Genomic DNA, 12,088 nt, shown 5'->3' on the forward strand with positions numbered 1-12,088 from the left:
GGAACACAAGAACCATGTAAACAAGCTTGTACCAGCTAGATGCACTGGACAAGAATGTGGGTAAGAACATAGGGCTAATAAGTTGTAAGAATGATACTAAATAATACAGTAAAATGAGAATACCAGAACACTCGCGGTCTTACAATTAGTGAGAAATGTTAGTGGTGTTGCCATCTCAGGAAAACGAACTGCAGAACATTACATTTAAATCAGTAAAATGTTTCTCTGTGAATATAGATGAAGAGAAAATAAATTTTTTTACATTCAGAATAATTTATTAATAGATGTCCTGAAAATATAGTTAACAACACAAACCCCTTGTGTGTTGTGTTAAAAAGGAGTGATACTTGATAATAATACAATATAAGTTAAAAGTTAACATTTATTCCAAAAATAAAAGTTAGTCCTCCAGTCAATAGGTGAATTGTCACATTCTCACGAATGTTATTTATATAGAGCTATCCAGTCTTCCCCTTTTACGGCATAGTAGTAGTTGTTATATGCAGACGTCGCAGATAATGCACAACTTATTATGATAAAGAAGTTCGAATCAGGTTGCAGGTTACTAAACTAGTAACTTCTATGGCATATAATAAGAGTGCTTTACAAAACTAACTGTCATATTTTATTTTTGAATAAATAACATAATTAAGCTAAACAATAAAATTAAATGGATGTGTTCAGTTATGTACCTCTAACTCAATCACAGTATGTTTCACAGATTTCCGAATACTTAGAAATAGTAGGGCGTAGATTGTTTGGTGTATTATTGCATTTTGTACTAGAAACAAATTACTAACATTAACAGATATTGAAGAGTGACGAAACAAATTACAAGAGGTAATGATAATTATGTACTGTTCTTTGATTTCAGTTGCAAGAAAAAGTGCTTCAGGCTAGTTTCAGATAATACCTTCATTGAGGCAGTAAACCAAATGAATGTGTTTAATACCAAGAATGAGCAGGATGTGTTTTTGCAAGGACTAATAATGCGTAAAGATGTTCAAAGACGAAGGGGCAGGAAAGACGAACCTGGCAGACGAGAAGCTATGTTTGTGTACCATGTAAGGGACTCTAGTAAATTGGTTGATGTGTGTAAGAAAGCATTTATGAGTATTTATTGTGTTAGTAAATCTAGTGTCAAGCGTTTGTGCCAGCTGATACTACTTGGAAAATCACCCAGTGATGAGAGGGGAAAACACAAACCATCAAATGCAAAAGACGCTACTATTCTTGCGGATATTCATAGCCATGTATCCTCCTTTCCAGTTCATCAAACTCATTATGGTGATGTTGATATTTATTATCTAAGTGGAGAACTAACAGTCAAGAAAATGCATGAAATGTTTTTTGACTAGTATGCAGACAGGAATGTATCATATCATTACTACCACAAGTATTTCAAGAGCCATTTTAGTTTGACGTTTGGTAAACCTAGTATTGATACTTGTGTAATTTGTGAAGAAAAAAGTATTAAACTGAAAAGCTGTCTAAATGACACCGCCAAACGCATCGCATCGGCCGAACTCCTTGTGCATAAACGCAGGAGCAAGAAATTATATTTAACATTGAAACGTGCATCTCAATTGTGCATCAAAGGAGATGATTTTGTTGCATTGTCATTTGACTACATGCAAAACATATCGTTGCCAAAGATTCCAGTGCAGGATATGTATTATCTTCGTCAGCTGACTGTTCCTGTATTTTCAGTGTACAACCTTAAAACCAGCGAAGCCGTATTTTACATATACCACGAAGGACAGGCAAAAAAGGGGCCGAATGAGGTATGTAGTTTCCTACTTGACTACATGAACAACTTTATTCCTGACTCAGCAACCGAGATATGGTTGTTTTGTGACGGATGTCCAGGCCAGAACAAAAACAACACTGTCATCAGATTTTTAATGGCATTAACTGCACAAAAACGGTTCCTCAAGATCAGACTTCTGTTTCCCATCAGAAGCCATTCATTTTAACCTTCAGACAGAGATTTTGCTGTGGTGAAAAGGTGTTTGCGTCATTTGGACAGATTCTACACACTGAAGGATGTGTGTGAGCTAATTGTGCACTCTACTACAAACAAAATATTTACAGTGAACATTGTCGAAAGTGAAAATGTGTACAACTTTCACAGTTGGTGGCCAACTATTTACAAAAAAAAATGTAAATTCCCTGGAATCATCAACCTGCAATGTACCACGAAGTCAGAAAGTCCCGTTCTGCATTTCCTCCTTCATGGAGTTCCAATTTACTGCAGACCACTTTGGCATTGTCGTAGCCAAGCCATTTATTGATAGCCTAGTTGCTGACACATTTGCCCTTGGGCCAACATATCCCCACAACCCAAATCTTCCAACTCAGAAAGCTTATCCCAATGGTTTTATCCCAATTAATGCAGACAAATTACAGGATGTACGAAAGATGCTCAAATACATTCCAGAAGAAGAAGTCGTGCAGGCATTCTACCTTGGCATTGTACAATGGGCAGCAATAGACCATTGAACGTTTACCACATGTAGGTTGTGTCTGATACAGAGTGAATTGTTGACAAAATCTTATTATGTTGACTGAACTGTTATTTGTTGTTGTTTGAAATATCCTTGTAAACTGAGAAAAATAATCCTATTATCTCTACAAATTGTTTGTAACATGTGAATGTATTGTTGAAATAAATTGACATTGATCTTATAGGATAAGTAGTTTCTCAGTGCTATCTGCTAAAAAAATATGTTTCATATCATACAACAATAATTACTTCGTAACTTCACCTCGTTTCTTAATAAAAATGTTAAAGGATTGATTTAATGTTAATAATAATTATTACAAAATATATCATATTTTGTATTGAATATTTGTGAATTTGCAAAACATCTTAACTCCAGCATTTTAATTTTTTTTTCTTTTCTAAAAACATATTAACATTAAACCTTCTTTCAGAAATTGAAAAATATTCACAATACTGATCTGTTTGCTTTACGCCATTAAAAAGTGGCACAATACAGTAAGTCCTCGGTTTACGTCGGGGTTACGTTCCTGAAAACCGCGACGTAAATAGAAACGACGCAAAATGAGCCATGTTTCATGCCACCGGCCGACCACGGCCCAAGGTCGGCCGGAAGCGCTGGCATACAGACGTGACAACGGGCAATTTTATCAGCCAATTACAACCCACAGCGTGGGAAACAAGTCCAACTAGTACTTCTCAGCTTTATAGAATGGTTATTTAACCAGCTGCTTTATTACCTTTATTGATTGAAATATAAAAACAGATATATAGTCGTTTGGAAGACATCTTATGAAGAAAAAATCATAAATTGCAGTGAGCTGATACTGTAGGCCTACTACAAACGCATTTAATCACGATAAAGTTAACAACGGCACGTTTAAAACTCCGGCCAACTCAATGATATCATAGCGACTGAAGTGTAGAGCTGTAGCAAACAGTATGTATTCGTTACTGAGTAACGGGTGCGGAATCTAGTAACGAGTAACGAAACGTTACACACGAATGCATTTCGTTACTCGCATTTTTCGTATGTTTTACGCATGCGCGCGCTTATTCGTTACAAAGAACGATGTTTGTTTATTAAGAAAAGTATAATTTGGAAATTCGTCGTCCAAGTTTTTTACTGTTTATTAAAGGTATTGTGTGTGTAGACAAAGTTTTAGATTGGAACAGAAACAACGTAAGAAAGTATTTTTTACAAATTATAAATATGTATGTTTTTGTTTTTTATTATCGCGTATTTTCACGTTTTTTGTTCTTATCTTAAAAGAGATATTATAATAAAGCTGCTCTAATGAGATTTTGTTTCTTGGTTAACAAAAGCTGTTAATTATCAAATACTTTTAATCGTTTATATTCAATTTATTATTATTTACGCGACGTCATACTGTACGCGTACAAAATACGACTCGATTCGTTGCTGTTACATAACATAGCATGTTATGCGGTATCAGAAGTAACGAGTAACGATACAAAAGTAACGAGTACTAATTATTGTTATAGTAACGAATACATATGGGTACACTTTTTTTAGTTACTTTTACACCTCTACTGAAGTGCCAAGGAGTTGGACGAAAAGGGGTAGGAGAAAATGCTGTGTCGTTGCGGGAAGTCGATAACACTTCTACGTGCGAGATACGTGGGTGGCAGAGCGGGCGGGCTGGTAGTATTGCATCACCGCGCGGAGAGCAGCGGAGAGCAGGAAGCGTCCCTCATGATTTATGATAAGATAAGGCGGTGAACGTGTAGCTTACGTTACATAGCATAAATTAACTACCGAAGGAAACAAAGAATTATAAACGAATTATATACGGTGTTTTGGTTAAAATAAAGATTTACGGTCATTGTAAACGACGTTATTGTGAATCGGCGACAACTTAAATTGAAACATGAGTACTCAAACATTAGCGACGTTAATCCGAAACGACGTAAATCGGTACGACGTAAATAGAGGACTTACTGTATGTGCCAACAGCACATTACACAGTTTTTGGCGATTTTCTCAAAACTATTAGTTTGGACTTACATAGTTTTGCAAATTCACCATTCATTTAGATTCACAACCTACAAAGGGGAATGTTTGTGGCACGACTGTGACCAGTGGATTGCATTTTATAGATACTAATTGTGAGTTAAATAAGATCCTGTACTTGATGCTATCACATGGATGAGCTGCTGGATATAAACCACCAGTCACCAGCGGTCACTTCCCAGTTTCCATGTTTTAAAGATTATATACACACCAGTTCCTATCAGTTTGTAATAACCCAGGATACTGCCACCCCCCCCCCCCCACCCACCCCAACCCAAACTTGTTAACAGCTGAATTAACAATATATTATGTTGTCTCATCATGTGCAGTACGGCATTTAAAGAGCAACGTTACATTGCTTTACAAAATATTCATGAATTTGCAACATATCTCATGCTGTTTCATGCTTTTAAAGTTTTTCTGACGGTTTGTTTGTTTTATAGTAAATAAGCCCCTAGATGCTATTTTTAATCGTTTGCTTTATTTGTGTAGTTGCGTTTTTATGTGCTTTCACATATTTTAAGTATTCCTTCCTTTGGCTTTATTCATAAATGTGAGTTAATGTAATTTTCTTTTGCATTTTTTTTCCCATGGTTCTTTGTGTGAAAAAGCAGGTGCAATAAATACCGTATTGGCCCGAATATAAGGCGACCCCGAATATAAGGCGACCTGCAGTTTCAGGAGGCCAAACAAATGTAAAAATAATTTTTGGTAGAAATTAATGTGAAAATTCATTAGACATACATTTTGTGTTGATAAATCGTTTTTGCATTTATGTATAACAATTAATTTATATTTATCACTTTACTTATTTAAAATAAGTTTGAATGGCCTACCCTAAAAGTCAAAAGAAAACAATTAGAAAATATTTACACTTTTAAATATTACACTAGAAATTTTTTCGTGTTTACTCTAATGAAGCTGCATAATTGTCATCTTCAGAGCTGTTTATTTGTCTAGAGCTCGTTCCCCGCCGTTCCACCCATGTGTGATTGTTGATTTTTCACAGTTTACTGTATCTACGAATTTAAAATTTTTACAATGGCTATTAATCACTCTTAAAATACAGCATTTAACTTTCCGTTTGACTTAAGCTACGTATTACCACAGAACAAGGTGTATTACTATTTAGTAGTGTGTTTAACGTAAAAAAAGCAAACAAATAATGCATCTTGCCGGAACAAAACAAGTGGCTAGCTGACATGATGAAGCATACGGCCATGAATAACTTCGGTTACGTGACCGCGTATATTTGTCCATATTACTCTCTGACAGAGAGAGTCTGTTCTATGAATTTGAAAGAATAATCTATTATAATTATGAAAGGTTTTTACATAAATAAAGAGTGGATTATTAAAATAGCTTTTGAAGCAACGTACCAAATTCCTGTTAATATGGCGTCTTCGAGCGTGTTCGGCAATGTTCGTTTTACAACAAAGAAATATTGTGGAAAGACAGTTGGCAGCCGTGAATTTCCATACATTACATCCGAAATGTTTGTAAACGTAAACAATCGTTCTGAAAATAACTGTGATATTTTAGTACAAATATTTCAGTTAAAAATCTGAAGATAAATTACCGTAAATGTTAACACGCGATTGTACACAAAGTACAAATATGAATTGTGAAATAAAAGGTTGCCATTTTGAGATGCTTCAACATTCACGTTTTTACTCAAGAACAAATATTTTAATTTTCAACTTCAAACAATTGTAAATTACTGCAATATTAGGTGGATTTATTGTTTTTACCGTGTGAGGTAACAAAGTTTTAGTTAATATAAAAAATCGTGAACGTTTTGTTAAACAATGTTTCTACTGTAGCTTTCAGCTTGGAACTAATGTTTGCGGTTCTGACGTCTTGGGTGCGAAAATAAGGCGACTTCCAATTTTTGCATCTCTCGTTTATGTAAAAATGGTCGCCTTATATTCGGACCAATACGGTAGTTTGCCAGGTGCATAATAGTTAAAGACAAAAGACCCTGGAGTTAGTCGGAGTGCTATTGCCATGCACTGTGTTTGGCTGATATTTTTTCATGCAATTTTGGGATTGGTTAAAAATGATGTCACCAAATATTTGCAGGAAAAGCCTTATTGCATGATTAGGAAATTTGTATATCTTTGTGAGTGCTGTGCTGTGCTGTGACTGGGTGGCGAGGCCCTCAGATGGCACGCAGTCGCGTGTAGCCTCGGCAGTCAGCATTTGTACTAGGTACCGACGGGTGGTGGCTCAAAATTAACATATAAATGGTTTAAAGAGAGAATTTTGCGGCTGTAGTCCGGGTGCTACCGTGTACAATCAACCCTTTTTGTGTTTTGGAACTTGCAACTATAATTTTCTGACCACAGTTGTTGGTATTAGCTCAAACAAAGATTGAGTAAATTTTATCTTTGTCCTGGGATTGAGTTCGTAGGCTTGTACCGTGAGTTGCAAACAACCACGTGATTAACTTGCAAACTATATTTTAATATTCATCCTTTGGTACCTACGAGCTGTCAACTTGTTTGTGTTGGAGTCAGTGAGAAGGTTATATGCGATTTGCTTGTAAATTCAACATGTATTGGTTCTCATGAAATTGGTTCTCTGAAAATGGCAGTCATGATAACTGGAGAGTTATCGTAAGTATTAATACAATACAATTAATATCAGTTTGCATACGAGAGACGTTATTTCAGCAACTAATCGTCGACAGTAACCTTTATTTGTGAACCTACATATTTTTTCATTGTCCAACTGAGTTATTCCAGTGTTTATGAATGTATACTCCAGACTGAATGTTTGAGCTTGCTGGGAGATCTAGATGTTACTGATTCAAGAAAAGGTTCAACAATTTCAAGAATCCATGTTGTAGTTTATAACATTTTATACTATTACACCTACCTATACATATATAGTAAATTACTTTTAACTTAAAAATAGAACCATTTCACACACATCCATTGATACAAATTCATACGAAAATCATTATGTTCACTTGATAAAGAAATAAATAATTTCACATACACTCAATTTCAAATACAAAGTCACCGCTTACGGCAGTTGATGTTTTAGAAAGCGAGAGATCACGATGTACCGGAGGCCATGACGCCGAGTGGTCAAATCAATTTCTTTCTCACATTTCCCTGAATTTCAATATATCTTAAGACTCAAAAACATCGGAGACTAAAAAAGGTAAAATTATTTATTTGCCTGCCTAAATTGATACGGACTGCAACATAAACTATTAACTTATATTAGTTTCCCGAAAGACTTAAGGTAAAAATTTGTTATGTTGGACATTATTTTTTCATACTTGCAGCAAACTTTACAACATACAACTACCACCCTGATGCAATTCTCTTCAAATAAGAATATTTGCTGTCTGGGCCCCGACGATGACTACGAACGCGGATGCGAGCCGGCTAGTACACCCCGTTGGGCGTGGGCACCACCACGGCGGCGTGCGGCGGGTGGGGCGGGAGGGCCGGGGCGTGGTGGGGCAGGTGGTGTGACGTCGGCACCACCACGTGGGGGTTGTGGTGGTGGGGGGCCGCGGCCGGGGCTCCCCCTCCCCCTCCCTGGGCCACCCCCTCCGCCGTGTGCTTGCGCAGGTGGCGCAGCATGTTGCCCTTCTCCACGAAGGTCTTGCCACAGTCGGGACACGCGTGGGGCCGGTCGCCCGAGTGACTGCGGCGGTGCGACACCAGGTGTCCCTTGCACATGAAGTCCTTGGGGCACAGATCGCAGCGGAAGGGACGCTCTGCCGTTGCTCCCTTGTTGTGGGAGCGCTGGTGGAAGAGCAGGTTTCCCTTGAGGGGGAAGGATTTGCCGCACTCCTGGCAGGCGAACGGCCGTTCCCCGGTGTGGCAGCGCATGTGGTTGATGAGGTGCTCCTTACGCGTGAACGGCTTGGAGCAGACGTTGCAGCAGTGGGGAGTCTCGCCACCGTGCTGCCGCAGGTGGTTGGTCAGGTGCTCCTTCCGCGTGAACGATTTGTTGCAGAATTCGCAGCGATGCGGAGACTCACCTGTGTGGATGCGGACATGGTTCGTGAGATGCTCTTTACGGGTAAAGGATTTCGAACAGAAGTGGCAGCGATGGGGGGATTCGCCCGTGTGCTGGCGAACGTGGTTCGTAAGGTGCTCTTTCCGAGTGAACGACTTGGTACAGTATCGACATTTGTGTGGCGACTCACCTGTGTGCTGCCGAACGTGATTGACCAGATGATCTTTACGAGTGAACGCCTTGGGGCAGTACTGACAGCGGAACGGGGTCTCGCCAGTGTGCTGGCGAACGTGATTTACCAAGTGCTCCTTGCGAGTGAAGGACTTGGAGCAGAATCCACATCGGTGAGGCGACTCACCAGTATGCTGCCGAACGTGGTTGAGCAGGTGCTCCTTGCGAGTGAACGTCTTGGAGCAGAAGTCACAGCGGTGGGGAGTCTCCCCGGTGTGCCACATGATGTGGTTCGTGAAGTGCTCCTTGCGCGTGAACGACTTGCCACAGATCTCGCAGCGGAACGGTGTGTCGTTGGTGTGGGACCGCATGTGGTTGGCCAGATGCTCCTTGCGTGTGTACTTCTTGCCGCACACCTGGCACGCGTGAGGGGTTTCGCCTGTGTGCCACATTACATGATTCATGAAGTGCTCCTTGCGTGTGAAAGACTTCTTGCAAATGTCACATCGATGAGGGGTCTCACCAGTATGCTTGCGAACGTGGTTCACCATGTGCTCTTTGCGTGTGAACGTCTTGGCACAGTACTGGCAGCGATACGGCGTCTCGCCCGTGTGGCAGCGAGTGTGGTTGTCCAAGTGCTCCTTGCGGGCGAAGGACTTTCCACACACGGAGCAGGCGTACGGCTTGTCAGTGGCGTGCCTCTTGGTGTGACGCTCCAAGCTGGCAGCGTTCGCAAACACGTGGAAGCACACTGCACAAGTGAACATACTGCCCCCCAGGTGGCATTTCCCATGCCGTGTCAGCTCCGTAGCACAAGTGAACGCCTTCCCACATACCTGAAACAGACCGTACCACATGTCACTAGCAATTCACTAAGACAAATCACATGATTAAGCAGTTTCATCTTTTATCTTTAACTCACTTATTCTGTCATGACATTTAAGACATCTGTAAGAACAGTACACAACTAGCAAAATAAACTTGTAACTAGTAACAGTTTTTCAATGATACTCCTGTGTAGTTACATTCCACTTAATTGGAATATACAGTAGAACCCTGTTATAATGTTTTTCAAGGGAGCACAAGAAAAAAACATTATAAGCAGGAAAACGTTATAAGCAGGAAATCTCAATTTAGCACTTAAAAATGTTCGAGCTTTGTACCAATGGACTCACCAAGCTATGTAAACAACTTTAATGTTAAAACCAAAGATAGTATACTTGATACATGAATTTTCTGAAACAAGCCAACTATTTTTCAACTTCGTCTTGTTCCCTGGTTAAATTTTGTTTGTCTTTAAAGATACACCACCACATTTTTTGTAAAATTTTCTCACGATTCATGATGACAACATTAAGAGTGAGAACGTCTACTCCTTCGCCACCTGAAAATGTTTAATTTTGGTATTCCTACGTATGAATGAAAAAAAAATATATATTTGTAAGCAATAGAAAACACTTTTAGTTATGCCCTCGCTCAATGGTTGGCAACTTAAATATCGTAGGACTATGTACGTGCATCTGAATACCCACTGGAATGGCAAGGAAGAGAAGAGTTGACTAAGGGTGCCAACTGACACGTAACTATGAACATTGTGTACCTTCAGCAGTATATTGCATAAAATTGTATTTTAACAAGCTTCATGTATTGTATGGTAGTGATTGTAAACATAAACATACATACAGGAAACTTTTTATCGTAACTGTTGGAATAATTTGGTTTTAAAACATTTTTTCCCCATTTATTGAATGTTATAAAGCAAACATTATAAGCAGGAAAATACACTATTTATGAACATTATATGCAGGAAATAAATACATTGTCCTTATGGGGGAAATATTGGGACTTTAAAAATATGACATTATAAGCAGGAAAACATTATATGCAGGAACATTATAACAGGGTTCTACTGTATTTATTGTTTAGGCCAGTTCATAGAGTAACACATCATTTTGGTAAAGTTTTGATCAATATATTTTAAATCATCCTGCTCTATGCAATATTTGTAGTTATATACATGGAAAAAAAAAGAAAAGGTGTAGAACATGGGTTTAAATTGTTGTCATCGAGGATAATGGTTCTACAAAGACTTTCTACAGTAACAATCTATATGTTGTGCAACTGTATTACAAAGAATTTTTGCAGGTATCATCTCTACATTGTGTTGCTGCTCTACAAGGTCTTTCTGCAGCTACAATCTCTATGTTGTGTAACTGCTTTGCAAGAACTATCTACAGCTACAGATTACACATTCATGTGTCAACTGAGCAGCAAATATAAACTTCGACGAATCATCGCTTCTTAGATAGTAACCCGAGAATAATGATCTGCTAGCATCGTAGATATTGTTCAATGATAATTGAATGGTGTAGAATTAAAAATGCTACAAAAATATCCTTTTATGTGCTTGATAGAAGTATGTTCCCAGCTCCAAACGGTATGTAAAATTATTGTAAAGGAATTGTGTAAAAGTGTTATGATTGCTCAATTCGTAGTAGCATTCCAATTATAACTTATCCTACCTATTTCCAATATTACTGCAGATGACATATTTCCTAACTTCATTTGTTATATATTATCTTAGCACAAAACTACAAGATTTGGTTCTATAATAATTCTCACACCTATAATAGTGTACCGTGTTATGGATAAAGAGTACCTTATGCTGCATTGAGCTTAGCTATTTTTTTTATTTGCACTTAATAATTTTCTATTAATAGTAAATACCATTTACATGATTTTCTCTTTTGTATGTTACTCAATAGTTTACCTGGTTGGAAATGTTTAAATGCTGAGTTGAAATTGAAATGGTAATGCTAATGTCTAAAACCTTCATTAGGTAGTCATTGAAATAATAGTAAAAATCTGTTAGCCTTTTTTTATAATCATTGTAATTGTCAGTATTACATACATGTAAGTACATTTAACAGAATACATGGTTTTATCATAATTCTTGAGTCAGTAAGCATTAATTTCAATCTCAATCTCAGATACATATTAGACTCACAGGTAAATATATAGTTATCTCACATTGGTGCCTAATTGTTTTGTGAAGAATAATTTTTTTTTTTTTTTTAAATTTCTATGTGGGATAGTTAATTTATAATAGTAATCATTCACCACACTTCCAATATAGGGAGGAAATACAATATGATTTATATTATGTTATTTATGAGGCTTACCAAATATTCTGTTAAAAAATGCAATACAAAAATTAAAATAATTAGCCCATAGTAGGTATGTTTTGTATTTTAGGCCTGGTCTCATAACAGTAAAATGTCAAGTAAGTGTTCATTATCATCACACGTGTGAAACTATTCTGCTCGAAAATAATGTAATATAATGTCTGTTAACAAAATAATAATAATAGCAGCAATAGCAATCAAAAGAAAATG

General features: G+C 37.7%; 1 protein-coding gene across 1 annotated transcript in view; it reads right to left on the reverse strand.

Moving 5' to 3' along the window:
* Window positions 1-12,088, reverse strand: part of LOC134535244 (zinc finger protein 665-like) — a 193,887-nt gene that overhangs the window by 34,173 nt on the left and 147,626 nt on the right. Inside the window, exon 12 of the mRNA XM_063374315.1 lies at window positions 1-9,529. This exon is cut by the window's left edge and continues 34,173 nt beyond it. Within this exon, the coding sequence (XP_063230385.1) occupies window positions 7,940-9,529 (1,590 nt within the window). The 3' untranslated portion in view covers window positions 1-7,939. The remainder of the gene's footprint in view (window positions 9,530-12,088) is intronic.

Source organism: Bacillus rossius, chromosome 8, assembly GCF_032445375.1.
Source record: "Bacillus rossius redtenbacheri isolate Brsri chromosome 8, Brsri_v3, whole genome shotgun sequence".
Classification (NCBI taxonomy): domain Eukaryota; kingdom Metazoa; phylum Arthropoda; class Insecta; order Phasmatodea; family Bacillidae; genus Bacillus; species Bacillus rossius.